The sequence below is a fragment of the Ranitomeya imitator genome, chromosome 5 (assembly GCF_032444005.1).
Source record: "Ranitomeya imitator isolate aRanImi1 chromosome 5, aRanImi1.pri, whole genome shotgun sequence".
Lineage (NCBI taxonomy): Eukaryota > Metazoa > Chordata > Amphibia > Anura > Dendrobatidae > Ranitomeya > Ranitomeya imitator.
This window is the reverse complement of record NC_091286.1, coordinates 93,469,057-93,486,845: the sequence shown is the minus strand read 5'-3', so window position 1 is coordinate 93,486,845 and position 17,789 is coordinate 93,469,057. Positions and strand designations below refer to the sequence as shown.

General features: G+C 44.7%; 1 protein-coding gene across 1 annotated transcript in view; it reads left to right on the top strand.

The window, feature by feature from the left end:
* Positions 1-17,789, top strand: part of KIZ (kizuna centrosomal protein) — a 194,295-nt gene that overhangs the window by 47,253 nt on the left and 129,253 nt on the right. Inside the window, exons 5-7 of the mRNA XM_069768928.1 lie at positions 1,708-1,960; positions 11,664-11,798; positions 12,885-13,016. Of these exons, the coding sequence (XP_069625029.1) occupies positions 1,708-1,960; positions 11,664-11,798; positions 12,885-13,016 (520 nt within the window). The remainder of the gene's footprint in view (positions 1-1,707; positions 1,961-11,663; positions 11,799-12,884; positions 13,017-17,789) is intronic.

The following is a 17,789-nucleotide window of genomic DNA, read 5'->3' as shown; positions in this document are numbered from 1 at the left end:
AGTGACCCTGCCTCAGGGAGTTGTCATTCAGAGCTAGTCCTTCTGTATTTGCCTCTGGAAGTCTTGGAGGACTTTAGACTGATGTCTCGGGTAGTGTCTGGTATGTCTGTGGATGGTGGCCTGTTTGATTTGGGTAGTAAACGTATCCTATAATTTACGATTACACCATTTTTTGTATCCCTCTAGTTGTCCACCTTGATGGTACTTGCATTTGTTTGTGCTATGGTAGATGGCTTTTTAAGGCAGAAGCGTGGACATTGCTGGTGAAGAACTCTCCGGCTAACTCCTCATAGTTTGTAAGCTTGCGAGCAGGGCCCTCACTCCTCTTGGTATCTATTTTGAACTGTGATTTCTGTTATGCTGTAATGTCTATTGTCTGTACAAGTCCCCTCTATAATTTGTAAAGCGCTGCGGAATATGTTGGCGCTATATAAATAAAATTATTATTATTATTAATTCAGAAGACACTGAATAGGATTGTCTCACTGTAGATTTCCTCTTCAATGTACAGATGGGTTACGTGGAGACATTGAAAGTTTCCGCCACAAACCCATACATAACACGCAGAGAAATCAGAATGATAAATAATCACTAGTTTTTTTTCATCCATTTTGTTCCCAAAAAAATAGGTGAGCACGTGTGTGTGTATAACAAAAAAAAATATGCTTGCTTTCATGGCTTCAGGGCTTCCCTGATCCTCTCCGATCCTTCTACACAAAACTTCCAGCAATGATTTGTCGTCATATGTGAGCTACAAAGCCTTCGATTGCAACGTTCAGAACAAAGCGGCAACACTCACCGGTCCAGGTGTGGTCTGAATCCTTTATTAGAAAATATAAAAAGACAGCGTCATCTTCACGGCTCGGGACAACAAACAGGGAAGGAGGTGAGCAGGATGCGGCGACGGCCGTTTCGCGCCTACGATAGCGCTTCCACGGCGCGAAACAGCCGTCGTCGCATCCTGCTCACCTCCTTCCCTGTTTGTTGTCCCGAGCCGTGAAGATGACGATGTCTTTTCATATTTCCTAATAAAGGATTCAGACCACACCTGGACCGGTGAGTGTTGCCGCTTTGTTCTGTACGTTGCCATTGGTTGTAAACCTTTTTTCTTGTGGGCACCTCTATTTGGATATCGGGCTCCTGTGTAACATGCCTTGGACTGACTGCGGTTGATCCCGGACTCTTTGACAGCTGTGCGGCTTTACTGTTTCTATATGGACATGTACAAAGCCTTCGATTGGATGCAGCAGTCATGTGTTGACCCTGAATGCCAGGGACCAATGGGCATAAGAGTATTGTTATGGAAGCTCAGGGGTGTGGTTATTATAGGTTTTTTTTACGATAAATCTTTTGAATGCAGACATTTTTTTTTCTACTAAACCTAGCTGCAAGAGTAATCCTCAATGAGTGTAATCTGCTGGCAATCAGCAAAAATAATGTTTTTTAAATTTGATCAAACCCCATCCACTTTGCTGGTGCTTTATTCTGTTGTGGATTTTCTGCTCCAAATTTGAGTGGAAAATCTTAGTTGCTGAAATGGTTTAATTGAAGGCTTTTCCATTCCTGAAGTTCAGTTTGGAGCATTTATTCGCCACCTCACACTCTGCTCTGCTCACTCAATACTAACGCGTTTCATGGGTTTTCCGGGGATCTAGAAAGTGTTGATTGAATGTAAGTAAGTGTCCAGCTATTGTTTGTTTTCTACAGCTTCTCATCCAGCCTCAAAAAAGGAAGACAGTGATGTTTTTGACAGCAGCAGTGACCTCACGGTGTCCATTACCGAATCAGACGACCTGTCCGCTGAAGATCTGCTGGATGTTATTGATGGGAAAAAAATTCAAGAAGTAAATGAACTTGAGGCGAAACCTCTTGCATCTGACAAGAAGACATGCAACACGTTAATAAGCTCCCCAGAACGTGATTCCTATGAGGATTCTTCATCAATCTCTTCGATTAGTCAGTAAGTCCTAAATAATTTTTCCATAAAACGGTTGTGGCGTCACAGACATGATCCGCTTATTGTCCGCACCCTACGCCAGCACCCTCAGCAAACGGCAAACTTTGCTAGGGAAATCTGGCTCCTGTGTAATATAAGGGTGACGCGGGCCCACCAACATCTCCAGTATCACAGACAAGGAGCCCTGGTGACTCATTGACTGTACAAATGGCTCCACCTAATTAGAACATAACTATTAAAATCCATCGTTAAAACATAAAAGTGCACGTTTTACCGGTGGGAGTAAAGTAAAGGTTAGGCTCTGTGCACACAGATTCTTTTACAGACAAACATGTTGTAAGCATTCACTAAAATCTATGAAATCCCTCTGCTGGACCGTGGGTAGTGTCTTCGGCTCCTGCCCCGATCCCTCCTTCTGCCGCCTTTAGTGTTGTATTGACAGGTCACTGATTCGGGAGTCACATGCCTCGTGTTTGAAGTTTTATGCCAGCACCATCCTTGCCTCAAGTGGCGTGTACACAGATTGATCTCCCATCGGTCTTCAACAAAATGGCGCCAGTGGCGTCGCATTTTCAGATTGAGAGCTCGGTTCAGTGCTGTCCTTTAGAGATTTATTTGAGCCGATATCTAAGTCTGCGCAAGCATCTCCATCCGCACCTTTTTTTTTTTTTTTTTTTGAGGACCGCCTTAAAGGCAGTGCCTGCACACATTGACCATTACAAGGATAGCACTGGCGCAAACTTTTAAATAGGAAGAAGGTCACTCACAAAGCTATGGCCTGTCATACAGACACCCGAAGCAGGCAGATGGGCCGAGACAGGAGCCAAAATCCCTACCCACAACACCATCAAGAAATTAAGCTAATGGCCCAAAAAATTAAAATGTGGATATAAAAACAACCACAGAGGGGATGTCTTCACTAAAGGTATCGATTTTATTCTGTATAACAGCACCTTTATGGAACTCCTGTGCTTTACATTGCTAAATCATGCTGACCCCTTCTCTGTGCACAACCATTTTGGGCTCAAAGGCCAGATTGTGAGATTGAATTAAACCAGTGGGCCACAATATTACAAAAGTATTACTTCCTATATGTATTAAATGTCTCTATGTGTCACTGGTCTTCTGCATGACATCGAAAAGACATGTGACCAGACAATATACAGATGCTTGAGGGCTGCAAGGAAGGATATTGTGGGCCGCAGATTGGGTACACTGCTTTAAATAAACATCTAAATAAAAAAAACAAAACTATATTAACCTCTTCCCGACAATTGTATTATATATACGTCATGGCAATTTCCCATGCACAGAAGGCTGTGTGCGGGCGATCGCCGCCGGGTGTCATCTGAGTCTGACAGCTGGCACACCGTGCCCGTACAGCTCCCGGCACTTTAATCTGCTAAATGCTGCAATCGATATCGATTGTAGCATTTAGTAGGCATGCATATGAAGGGAGCGCCCTCTGCTCACTGATTTGGCACCTCTGTCATGTCATCATGAGGGGCCGATCATTGCCATGTTGACCTGATATCGTCATGACGACATCCAGGTCGCAAGAGCTAGCAAGCTTGCTAGATTGTGCCCAGAGCAGGATGCAGCAAAATTTTCTGTCAGTGCAGCGCTGACAGTTTGTAAAGCATAGGAATAATAGGAGGGGGAGAAAAATCTTATTTTTTTTTTATATCACAAAATAATAATAATATAAATAAATATATTTATATATATATGGTATATTGCCCCCAAAAATATTTTTATGAATAAAAAAGTACACATATTTGGTATCGCTGTGTCCGTAATGACCTGACCTGTAAAACTATTTCACTAATTAACCCCTTTAGTGAACAACGTAAAAAATAATAATCAAAAGCTAGGTAAAAAATGATGCTTTATCATCATACCGTCGAACAAAAAGTGGAGTAAAAAGCAATCAAAAAGATGAATGTAAATAAATATCATCTCTGAAAACGTCATCTTGTCTCGCAAAAAAAAGAAGCCGCCATACAGTTCCATCTGTGGAAAAATAAAAAAGTTTATAGCTCTCAGAATAAAGCGATGCAAAAACAATTATTTTTTCTATGAAATAGTTTTTATTGTGTAAAAGCGCAAAAACATTAAAAAATGATGTAAATGAGGTATTGCTGTAATCATATTGACCCGAAGAATAAAAGCTGCCTTTTCAATTTTATCACATGCAGAGAGGCATAATCTTACTACCCCTTAACCCCCCCCCCAGAAAATAATTCCTGAATTGCTGGAATTTGTTCATTGTGGCCCCAAAAATCATAATACAAAGCGATCAAAAAATGTCATTTGCCCGAAAATAGCACCAATAAAAAAAGTCCACTTGTCCCGCCAAAAACAAGCTATCACATGACTTGGTCTGCCAAAATATGGAAAAATCACGGCTATCAAAATATGGCAATGCAATAAAAGCATATTTTATTGTGTGACAGCAGCCAAACATAAAAACCCAACATGAATCTTGTATCACTGTAATCGCACTGACCCGGAAAATAAAGTCGTTTAATCACTTACACCGCACGAGAAATGGCATAAAAAATAAATAATACTGATTCTTTACGTGCTGTTGATTTGTTCATTCTACCTCCCAGAGATCTCAGTAAGGCACAGCACACATTTATCCTGTGTTCTACGTTGAGCGCTTTCATCGGGGTTTCCGTGTAAATCTGTAAAATACGTGATTCAGATAGAACCCCCGGCGGAAGATTCCCTATAATGAGGCAGATGGAGGCACTATGGATGCTGTCTGGCTGCCTATGATCCAGCGGTATCCATCTTTTTAGGCGTGCATAAAAGCATGGTCTGCCATAGTTTTGTGCACGTCTAAAAAAAAAAGACAACATTGAACATAGGCCAGACGGAGTCCAGAGTAATGCTGTTGCCTCATTGTAGTGAATGAATCTCTTGGGGATATCATCTGAATCACATCACTCAGATATTTAGATGGAAACCCCAACGTAAGTGCTCAGCGTAGAGCGCCAGATAAATGTGATCCCAAATGTTGTGTAAAATGTCCCAACCAAAGCTTCAACTCAGTCCACAAAAAAAAGCTCCTGTCCATCATCTGTTAATGGAAATATAGGGGGCATCCACAAACAAACATGTTCTTTATCATACATACAGACTGTTTGTGCTTCGGGGCGGCCTGTGGGTAGGTCTTTCTTTGGATTCTCTGGCTTAGATCAGGAAGATAAGACGCTGCCGCCTACAGTCCCACCCCGGAGCATGGGCATATCATTAACTGAAAACTTCTAACACTGATTACACAAGAACCACAAGACTTATGTCTTCACCTCACAAATTCTTTTAATCGGTTTAACACTGCCAACCTGACAGTGTCTGTAGTTTACTTAGCAAAATCCTGTTGACATGTTCACTTTAAGCAGACATGTTTTAGGAGGAGCAGTCACTACACCTGAGCTGTCTGTTATAGTAAGAATTTGCTATTCACTACCAGGGCTATAAAAAGTTGCAGCGGCTTGTAAAAGTATTACTTATTTGGTTATATTACAACCTGTGTTTAAATATTTTTGTAATCCGATTTGTGTGTGATGCATCAGCACTAAATATTCTTAAGTTAGTGAAGTGAGAAAATTACAGACAAAAATTAAATTTATGGGATCAAATAACTGAAAATTGGCATGTGCATGTGTTTTCACCCCTTTTGTTTTGAAGACACCAACAATTCCTGGTGCAAGCAATTACCTTCGGAAGTCACATTGGTTAATGAAAGGAAATCCTCCTGTGTGCACTCTAACTGTCACATGGTCCGTCAGTATATACATTTTACCTTTTCTGAAAGGCCACAGAGGCTGCAACACCATTAAGCAAGAGGCATTGCTAACCAAACACCATGAAGACCAAGGAGATCTCCAAACAAGTCAGGGACAAAGTTGATGAGAAGTACAAGTCAGGGTTAAGTTATAAAAAATATCCCAATATCTGATGATCCCGGAGCACCATCAAATCCATGAACATCAAATGGAAAGAACATGGTATCACAACAAACCTGCTAAGAAAGGACCGCCCACCAAACCTCTCAGCCTGGCAAAGCGGGCATTAATCAGAGAAACGGCACAGAAACCATTGGTAACCCTGAAGGAGCTGCAGAGTTCCCAAGCAGAGACTGGAATATCTGCCCATAAGACCACAGTAAGCTGTACATACCGTAGAGGTGGCCTTATGGATGATTGTGCAGAAAAAACCCTTTACTTACACACAAAAGTTGGAAGGCTTGTTTCGAGTTTCAAAAAACATGTGGGAGCCTCTCCAAATGTATAGAGGAAGGTGCCGAGGTCGGATGAGACAAAGATTTAACTTTTTGTCCATCAAGGTAAATGCTATGTTTGTAGCCAAACCAGCACAGGTCATCACCCCAAGAACACCATCCCCACAGTGAAACATGATTGTGGCAGCATCATGCTGTGGGAATGTTTTTTGGCCACAGGGACAGGGAAAATTATCCAAGTTGAGGGGAAGATGGATGGTGCGAAATACAGGGATAATCCTGACCAACAACTGTTTGTCAGTGATTTGAGAATGGGACAGAGGTTCACCTTCCAACATGACAATGACCCAAAGCATACTACTACTAAAGCAACACTCGAGTGGTTTAAGGGGAAACGTGTAAATGTTATGGAGAGGCCTAGTCAAAGCCCAGACCTGAATCCCATTGCGAATCTGTGGTCAGACTTGAAGATTGCTGTTCACCAGAGGAAACCATCTAACTTGAAGGAGCTGGAACAGTTTTACCTTGAGGAATGGGCAAAATCCCAGTGGCAAGATGTGGAAAGCTCATAGAGACTTATCCAAAGCAACTTACAGCTGTAATTGCCGCAAAAAGAGGCTCTATAAAGTACTGACTTTAGGGGTGTGAATAGTTATGCACACTGAATTTTTTTAGACATTTTGTCCCGTTTGTTTTTTTTTTATTTTGAAGCAAACAATACGAATGTTCACAATTGTAGGCATGTTCTTTCCATGAACTGACACAAACCTTCAAAAAAAAAACTATGAAATCCCAGGTTGTGATTTAGCATAACACAAAACATATATAATTGTTATAAGAAACATAATTGAATAAAACAGGCCAGCCATGCTGACAGGCTTTCTTTAGGTATGAGGGATGTGTAGTATTATGTACATTATGTATATAAAGTGGCTTAGTCACCAGATTTCTGAAAACAAGCTACATATATTATTGCATAGGTGTCTTAGACCTGATAGAGCTGTTGGACTTACTTTGAAAATCCATGTCACAATGTCTATATGAGCCTAAAATTAAAGTGAGCATTTTTTTAGTCCAGCTTGAGCATGGAATCCTTTCAAAAAGGCTCACAGTCATTTACAGTAGGATTTTTTTAAAAAAAGTAAGTACATCAGGTTTGAGATACTTAAAGGAAGTCTGTCAGGCAAAATTACAATAGGCATAAAGCCATGTAGGGAAGCTGACCCTGAGAAGCATATCAGTACTTCCAAATCCCATGGACGAATATGCAAATGAGGTGCCATGTGGGTGGTCCCTAGCACCATCCCTCAATGAATCTGCTCCGCTTCTCCCTGCTCCATTGATTGACAGCGAACTGGTGACGGGGTGGTGAGACGCTGGGTGACTGACTGTGGAATGGTGCTCAGGACCACCCACATTGCACTAAGCATTTAATTTGCATAATGCTTCAAAGATTAATTTCTTGAAAAGTAGTCCATGAATTTTGGAACTACGGGAAGGCTTCTGTTCATGGAGATGTTCTTTCATTGTATTGTAATCTTGCCGGGATACAATCCTTTTCTATCGGAAAATGCGGTGACTCTTTAAAAGCTAAAAAGTAAATTTCCAGGGATGTGTGTCTGCAGTATATTCAGTATCAGACGTGTGCATTGCCGGCCTGGAGCGGAGCAGGCCCCGGCTGATTGTCACATGTACAATTCACGCTGTCGGCCTAATCAGACCGTTACCAGGAAGCAACCTGTAAAAGAGAGGAACCCCTTGTTTGCTGACCTCTGATCCCACGCCTGCTGCAGATTGTCATAAATTCTGTCCTTCTTTCTACTGGTGTCCCATCCTTCTCCTTCTCCTCCGCCTCCTCCTTATTATCGCCGTCCCCTCAAGTGGCACCCAGAAAGACCACCCAGATGTAATCACAATGGAGAAAAATGAGTTATCTTCCGAAAGAAAGGTTTGGTGAGACTGGTGGAGAAAGCGAAGAAAAGCCCTGCTTATCTGAATCGGGGTTCTAGTGGAGCTAAAACAAACAGTGCGGTGATGGATGTACAGCTGCCGGCAAACTCTGCCCTGGGTTTATTGTCATATTCTGTCCTGGAAGATATAGGAATCTATTCTTTAGTGCTAATGGTATCTATTGTGCGAATGGGCTTGTAAAGAAAAGTCAAATGATGCTCTCAATAATTCCCATCCAAAAATGGCTTGAAAGCCGGCCAGGATTCTGTGTGGCTGGGCAGATAGCTGATTCTTGTAGTGCCTATGTTAAACCCTACACAAAGCAGGCGGTCTGGAAGTGAAGCCTGAATGGCCATTTACAACGCTGTAAAAAGGATTAACAGATTTCTATTGTTACGATGCTTAAATCTTAATTTGCATTATTAAACAACTGAAGCCTTCACCAAATCCTCATTTGTCCACCACAACAAGTAGATGTGTGTGTCTGCAGGTGGTCTGGGAGATCTGATCTCCAGAAACCAAGAGATAGTCGGCATACTGATCGGCTGGGCCTGCCTCTCCTGGCCGATGCCGTGGCAATTACCCGGGCACCTCTACCAGTTATTAATTATCAGCTGGCCTCTTTATGCTTGAAGGATTTATGCTTCATGATCCTTCATCATATTTTTAGTAAACTTGGTTCATGACAGGCAAACATATTAAGATTTTCAAGTCCACTTGAGTACAAGAGGCCTACACTAGTGATTCCCATCGCTGTTGTTACAGGTTTATTTCTACCATAGGCTCCTGAAGGCTTATTCATTACCCCTAGCAAATTATATTAGCATTACAAAACTAGGTTCTACCGACTGATGAAAATATTACATGGATTGTCCACTCCAATATTTACATTACAAATTGTCTCATGGTGGTCTTTATAAAAAAACGAAGCAAAAAACAATAGATAATCACTTCTGCCCATAATAATAATAATCTTTATTTTTATATAGCGCTAACATATTCCACAGCTCTTTACAGTTTGCATACATTATCATCGCTGTTCCCGATGGGGCTCACAATCTAAATTCCCTATCAGTATGTCTTTGGAATGTGGGAGGAAACCGGAGTGCCCGGAGGAAACCCCCGCAAACACAGAGAGAACATACAAGCTCCTTGCAGATGTTGTCCAAGGTGGGATTAGAACCCAGGACTCCAGCGCTGCAAGGCTGCCCATGGTTCCCTACTCTTGACACTATCTGGCATAATAAAAAAAGTGGTGTATGTGCTTCATGAGGTCATGTATGGACGGAGTGTCTCCGCAAGATAAATAGACATGCTGCGGTCTGGAAAGACGCGCTGCATGTCCGGTTACATAAAATCCCCTCCACTATGCTGTAACCTCTGGACGCTGCAAATTGGAAGCTGCGACTGTACCTAGCATCCAATCCGCAGCAAATCCTGAAGGTTTCCTGACCGTGCAAACATACCCTAGGAGCCGCAGCGTAAAACACGCAGGGTCCAAATGTTACAGCATAGTGGAGGGGATTTCATGAAATCCCATCTCCACTATATAATAATAATAATAATAATTTTTATTTATATAGCGCCAACATATTCCGCAGCGCTTTACAAATTATAGAGGGGACTTGTACAGACAATAGACATTACAGCATAACAGAAATACAGTTCAAAACAGATACCAGGAGGAATGAGGACCCTGCTCGCAAGCTTACAAACTATGAGGAAAAGGGGAGACACGAGAGGTGGATGAATGTGTTAAAACACACATGCGGCATACCCGCGTAAACGGACATGCGGCTCGTCTTTTCAGAACGCAGCATGTCTGTTTACAAAGTGGCGACGCTCCATTGCCGCGCCGTAAATTTCCCATAGATAGTCATTAGATGCGGTAAAATCACATCTAATGATTAGTCACAGGCGTAGTAACTGCGCAAAGGCAGCCTACTACGCATGTCTCCTAATTTAAATAAGCTCCTGCCTGTCCCGCCGCCGGAAGTCCGCGTCCACTGCACTTCTCGCGATAACCCCCGGTCACATGCACTGCAGTTCTCGCAGTAAGATAAGTTATCTCCGGTCACTAGTCTGGTTCTGGTTCAGCTGATTGTGAGAACGCTGCAGTGTACATGATCGCTGGAAAGTTATCTCTACCGACACAGCCACATAGTATATTGCACAGCTACATAGTATATAACACAGAGCACGTAGTATATTGCATAGTCACGTTGTATATTGCACAGTCACGTTGTATATTGCACAGTCACGATGTATATTGTCCGGCTACATAGTACCGTATATAGCACAGAGATGTAATATATAACAGAGCCCAGGCAGTATGTAACAGAGCCCACGTAGTATATAGCAATGTGGGCACTATATGCGTGGTTAAAAAAGACTTCAAATAAAAAATATACATATACTCACCTTCTGAAGGCCCCTTGTAGTCCTGGCGCCTGTGTACGGTGCAAGCGGCAGCTTCCGGTCCCAGGGTTGGTATGAGCGCAGGACCTGTGATGACGTCGCGGTCACATGACCTTGACGTCATGGCAGGTCCTTCTCGCATAGCATCCTTGGCACCGGAACCTGCCGCTTGCACTGCCGAGGACAGTGCGCGACGTCAGAAGGTGAGAATAACCTTTTTTTTAATTATTATTATTATTTGTAACATTAGATCTTTTTACTATTGATGCTGCATACGCATCATCATTAGTAAAATGTTGGTCACACAGGGTTAATAGCTGCGTTAACGGAGTGCGTTACACCGCGGTCCGTTAACGCTGGCATTATCCCTGTGTGAGCGCTGCAGGGCAGTAAAGCAGCGGCCATTTCGCTGCCAGACTATGGCCGTCGCTGATTGGTTGTGGCAATGGTCGTGGGCGTTTTGCAACGACCAATCAGCGACTTGGATTTCCATGACAGACAGAGGCCGCGACCAATGAATATCCGTGACAGAAAGACAGACAGAAAGACGGAAGTGACCCTTAGACAATTTTATAGTAGATGTGAGAGTGGCATAATGTAGAGGCAGATACCCTGATTCCGACGATGTTTCACTGCTTCTTGTGGTTTTCATAAAATCACTGTTTTATCAGCAGTAGATTATCACTAGAGGACTACTTGATCTGCTGTCAGGTAGTCAAGCATATTCATGAGCTCTGAATAACTCCGCCCACACCGCTGACTGGCACATTTCTGTGTACACTTTACATGGGCAGAAAGCTACCAATCAGTGGTGTGGGCGGGGTTATACCCAGTTCTACAGTCAAATAACCACTCTAGCTCTACAGCACAGAAAACAGTGATTTTCTCAAAATGTAAGTAAGCAGCCCAGCAAGTGACACATCACTGGAATCAGCTTTTCTCTGTGATGCTGTTTTCAGATGGGGTAGCAAACATCTGCTGACAGATTCCCTTTAATCTAGCATAAGATTATTTTTGTCAGATGGGTTGGCTGAACTAATGGGTTTGGCTGTAATTATTTTGTGTTTTTTTTTTTTCCCCCTATAGAAATAGCCTTTCTACCGAAGGATTTATTCATTTGCTTCAATCCATTGAAGATATGCTGCAACGTATGGAACCTATTCCTACTCACTTGTACCAGGATAGTAGTCTCGGCCACAAAAGGAGGGATTACCTCATAAGGTATGGTATCTTTTTGGAGAATCACTGCATGATCTATATGTGATGTATAGGAGATGCGTTCCAATGAAACACTATGATGAAATGTGAAGAAGGCTGGATGCTTCTGTAACCGTAAACTTGGTGATCATTCTATAGCAGCGCGACCGGTCACTGAGTAGGACCGCCCACTGGACTCCCTGCATAAAATGCAAGTTTTATACTGAATCTTTTCATCATGCCTATATATTTTCCTCATTAATTCCTTTGCAGCAGCTGCTTTTGTATGGGGCTGTCCCTATGCACCGTAATTACTGCTGATTGGCGTAAATTGGCTGCGCCCACACATCGCGGGAGTTTCTGCTGAATGTTACAGCGGGCACTCTGCCGTAACTATTGAGAACAGAGAAAGCTGCGATACTGGGCATTGTACCCCTTCGATGTCCGGTTCAGTGCCAGTGACTGTGGCATCTAGGCAGTTAGACAGAGGAAGACGGCTCCTTCAGTCGCCTCATCGGTGCTTTGCAGTGCCAAGTGCTGATGGGTTCACAGAAGTGTCGCGGTGTAATCCATCCGCGATCAAACAAGACCACGAATGGGTCAAAAGTGAGATTCAAAAATATATTGCGTAAGAAACAAAATCTCAATTCCTTTTTTCCCCTAATTACAAAATTCTTCATGATGTAAAAAAAAAAAAAAAATGATTGGCTGCAGCCATAACGACCCTTGCTGTAAAATCAGTGTGTTCTTTATCCGGTACGGTGAATAAACAACAAATCTAACATGGTTTTCTATTTATTGTCTATTCCAAAAATGCATTGCGGAGTGATAAAACAAAAAATATTTTAAGCTCTATATGGTACCAATAAATGAATCTCACTCGGTAAAAGGTCTGTGCTCGCACTGATAATGTCATTGTTGCCTTTTATCTGTGCTGCATTGCATAGCTCTGTGCTACTTGTTATGTGGGCGATATTTCAGTCCCCATATTTTACTCTTTCCTTTAAACTTTAGAAATAATGATAAAAAACCATCTTTATGGATTTAGAATATTTCCATATTTCCTAGCCTTGTATGTTCCCGACATTGTAACACATCTTTATCTTCTAGTCTTTGTAATCAGATGAAACCTCTGAAAACCGAAGACCTCGAGGCCTGCGCCGCACTTGTCACCCATCAGCTCCGGGGAGACAGTGGAAGACGCTTATACAAAGAAATCAGTCCTGGCCAAGATGAAAAAAGGTATCGAGATTATCCGCAAGTTACCACATTTATTTCATTCTCAAAGAAAGACCGATAAAGGCAGTGTATCATCAGAAAGTGACCTATTGTTTAAAACAAGTTTTTTTTCATTAGTTGATGCCTTTTTGTTTCATATCGAATCTGTATTAAAAAACAAAAAAAAAAGTTAGAAATCTTGTAATTTTCAAACTGGTCATTGCAACTATTTTAGACCCCTACTTCGTTATTTACTGAAGACTTGTGAGCAGTCTCATTATGCTGATAACTCGGGATCCACTGCCAAAACTAGTAGAAAAAAATGGAAATATATCTTTTATTATTTCAAGTGTTTTTTTTTTTATTTTAACTTTTTAACTTTTGAAATAATAAAACCTAAGTTTTATTCTCATACTTCTTTTTTTCTCTCTAAGTCTTGGCAATGTATGGTAGTGGTACACACTAAATAGGAACAATACTGGTAAAATAGAGAAATAAATGTTTCCCTACTTCTTTATTGCTATTAACACCGAATCCAGCAATCACATTAGACAGTGTCACGGCTGACCCTGCTCCCCTTCCCTTCACAATGACTTTTGCACACGCTTATGAGATGCTTCACTACAAGAGATACTACTTGCAGATGTTGTCTTTGATGGGATTTCTCCTTCGCCTCATTGGGGGACACAGGACTGTGGGTGTATGCTTCTGCCGCCAGGAGGCTGACACTAAGTAAACTTGAAAAAAAAAGTTAGCTCCTCCTCCATCGTATACACCCTGACACTGGCTACCAGAGACTCCAGTTTATGCTTAGTGTCTCAAGGAGGCACATCTCTGGGTCCTGGATCGTTGGACCCGATTTTTCAACATCTTTGGATTGAAGGGGCGACGGACCTTTTTGAGGGTCCGATCTCCCCAAACCATCAACGGGCAAGTACGTGCGATGTGTCTCCACGTATCCTTCCCCGCGACGTGGGATTCTTCACCGGACTAGCCCTGACCACCCTGAGGTAGCTAGACTCCAGGCTGTACAGGTGCTCATAAGATGTCCGTGTGTTCCCCCCTGAATTCTACACCCCTGCGGTGTTAGCTGGGGTGGTGGACGGTCCCTCTCCTTATCCTGGGGATAATGGAGATAGGGTTCCTGCACCGTCATTGGTTCTACCCCTCGATAGTGCGGTATGATTGGGGGGCTCCTGGCATTTCCTGTGGCTGTGTCTTCCGGGAGTGCGGTGCCTTTTTTTCTGCTGAGGCCGGGGCGGCGCTGCGGCGTGGTCCGGCGCTCTGGCGTTGGGACGGCGGCGCTGCGGGGTGATCCGGCGCTGCTGCATTGGGACTGCTGCGCTGCGGCGTGGTCCGGCGCTGGGGCGTTGGATCGGCGGCGCTGCAGCGTTGTCCGGCGCTGTTATGTCGGGCGACGCTGTGGCGCAGCTACGCTGCAGCATGGTCCTGTGGCGCGCGGCGTTAGGCTCAGCGCCGCTGTCCCCCCAGAGGCTTCGGCTCTGCCTGGCCGCTTCGGGCGTGGAGCGGCTTCCTGGAGCCGGGACTTCCGGCCATCGGACCGCGCTGGGAGGCTCTGCCCCTTCCGGCGCGTCACTTCCGGTTCCGGCTCTCCTCGCTCTAAGGGGGGAAAAATTGAGGCCCCGGCTTCGGGCCTGCTCCAGGCCGCAGCATCGTTTGGCGGTCCCTCCCCCCTAAGGCCGGCTATGCATATAAAACAGCGTTTTTGGGCTCAGCATCATGCTTTCAGATCCATCTCGGTACTCGTGGGGACACAGGACTGGGGTAAGTGCTTCTCCCTTCATCTGGCTGAAGCATTCCTTTTTTCCCAGTCTCTGGCCCTGGGTATAGCATTACGGATCATTATGTCTAGAAGGGTTAAGACTCACACGGTTCTTTTTACCAGTTGTGTATCTTGTAGTGCCCTTTTTCCGCACGCCCAAAGTAATCGCCTCTGCGAGGCCTGTGACTCTGAACGCGTCCAGGAGCCCCCCCCCTGCCAGTTCTCCAGTAGTCTCTCCGGCTCCGGTCCCTCAAGCAGATGCTGGGGTAGCTCCACCGGAATGGGTCACGTCTTTGTCACAATCCATGGCGTCCCTTACTGAAGTGATCAAATCTCTGCAGACCCCGGCGGTCGGGACCAGTAGTCCGCCTGTCTTAGAGAGGGCCTCGGGGTCTCAGGAGTCTTCGGCCTGCAGGGGGCGCGCTCTCACTCGACAGACGCATGGAAAGCGGATTCGCAAAGCGTCTCCCAGGCACTCAGGTGCTTCCGCATCCTGGAGTTCCGTATCTCGCTCTCCTTCCCCTGCAGAAAGCGGTGAAGTTGAGACTGACTACGAGTCAGAAGGGTCTCTTAATTTTGATAAACCTGGGTTTCAGGAGTCAGTAGACAGCCTAATTGAAGCTGTCAATCAGTCTTTGGGGATAGAAGACGAGCTCGTCTCTTCCTCTGATCATAAGGTCTCATTTAAGCGGTCTAAACGGGCCCATAGGGTTTTTTCCTCTCATCCTGAGTTCGAGGACCTGATTCGACGCAATAGGGAGCACCCGGACAAACGCTTTTCAGGGCAAAGAGCTCTGAAGGCTAGGTATCCCTTTGCTTCGGAACTTTGTAGTGATTGGGCAGAAAATCCTTCTGTAGATCCTCCAGTGTCCCGTTTAGCCTCTAACACGTTACTATCTCTCCCTAATGGCTCATCGATTAAGGATCCTACGGATCGTCTTATAGAGAGCTTGGCTCGTTCCGTCTTTGAGGCCTCAAGCTCAGCACTTTTTCCTTCTTTTGCGGCAACCTGGGTTGCCAGGGCTATGATATCTTGGTCTGACTCGTTATCTAAGGCTCTCCAGGATGGTAATGTGTCAGCAGAATTGGCTGAAATGTCATCTCAGGTAGCTATGGCCGGTAGCTATCTGATTAACGCATCTCTGGATGCGGCAGATTGTGCTTCCTCGGCTGCATCTAATGCTATTGCCATCAGAAGGGCCCTTTGGTTAAGGTCCTGGCGGGCTGATTCTACTTCTAAGAAATCTCTTACATCCCTGCCGTATCAGAGTGGTCGTTTGTTCGGAGAAAAGCTGGATCAGCTCATTTCTGACTCTACAGGAGGGAAAAGTAAGTTCCTTCCTCAGCAGAGGGCCAGACAGCCTTTTCGGCGCCATTTTCAGGCTCGCTTTAGAACCTTTCGCTATGTCAGATGGGCCCCAGCATCAGGTTCTCCTGCGCAGGGTCGGCCCAATCAGGACCGAGACGGTCGGACCCCTTATACGGCCAGCCAGGGGGGAAGAATGCGTCCCCAGTCTTCTAGATCTAGAGGATCTAGGACGCAAAGATTTTCGGCCAAGTGACTGGGGGCCTCTTCCGGGCATCTCCAGAAAGGTAGGCGGACGTCTACTTTTATTTCGCCAGGTCTGGCTTCAGGTAATCCACGACCAGTGGGTGGCAGAGCTCATATCTTCAGGTTACAAAATAGAGCTGGTCTGTCTCCCTCCTCCCCGGTTCTTCCCATCCCGTCTTCCCAAGTGCAAATCTCTTCGTCAAAGCTTGTTCAATTCCATAGAGTCTCTCCGTATCAGCGGTGTCATTTCTCCTGTTCCAAAGGAAGAAAGATTCCAGGGCTTTTATTCCAATCTTTTTGTAGTGCCCAAAAAGGATGGAGCAGTGAGGCCTATCCTAGATCTCAAACTCTTAAACAAGTTTGTCCGCGTTCGACACTTTCGTATGGAGTCTCTGCGGTCGGTCATCGCCTCTCTGGAAAAGGGAGAATTTTTGGCCTCAATAGACATTCAGGATGCTTATCTTCATATTCCCATCTTTCCGCTCCATCAAAGATTTCTCCGGTTTGCCGTAAACAATCTACATTTCCAGTTCACGGCATTACCTTTCGGACTGGCCTCCGCTCCCAGGGTGTTCACAAAAGTCATGTCGACTGTGGTGTCCATTCTACACTCCCGAGGTATTGTCATCTTGCCATACCTAGACGATCTGCTGATCAAGGGACCGACATTTCAGTCTTGCAAGGAAAATGTCGACATCACTCTGGACACCCTTTCCCGTCTAGGTTGGTTGGTAAATTTAAGGAAGTCGTCTCTACGGCCGTCTCGAAAAATCTCTTTTTTAGGCATGATCTTCGACACCTCTCAAGCCTTAACTATCCTTCCCCAGGACAAGGTCCTAGCCCTTCGGCGGGAAGTGAGGAACCTGCTACAACCATACCCTCATACGATTCGGTCCGGGATGAGGGTGTTAGGGAAGATGGTTGCAACCATAGAAGCGGTTCCGTTTGCACAGTTTCATCTTCGACCCCTACAACGTGCAATCCTATCAGCATGGAACAGAAATCCTCTCTCTCTCAACCGCAAATTTCGGTTGTCTTTCCAGACCAAACAGGCTCTCGCTTGGTGGCTAAACAGCTCATCTCTACTCAGGGGGAAGCCCTTTCCCCCAACCAATTGGTTAGTGGTCACAACAGATGCCAGTCTCCTGGGTTGGGGAGCAGTGTTCTTCCATCACACAGCTCAGGGACGCTGGTCTCCTCAGGAATCAGAACTCCCCATCAATATCTTAGAGATTCGAGCGGTCCGGCTAGCCTTGTTACGTTTTCACCATCTTCTGGCGGGTCGCCCTGTCCGGATTCAATCGGACAACGCCACAGCGGTAGCTTACCTAAATCACCAGGGGGGCACCCGCAGCAAGGCAGCCATGCAGGAGGTAAAACTGATTCTACTCTGGGCGGAGAGAAATCACTCTGTGATCTCAGCGGTCCACATTCCGGGCGAAGAAAACTGGGTGGCAGATTT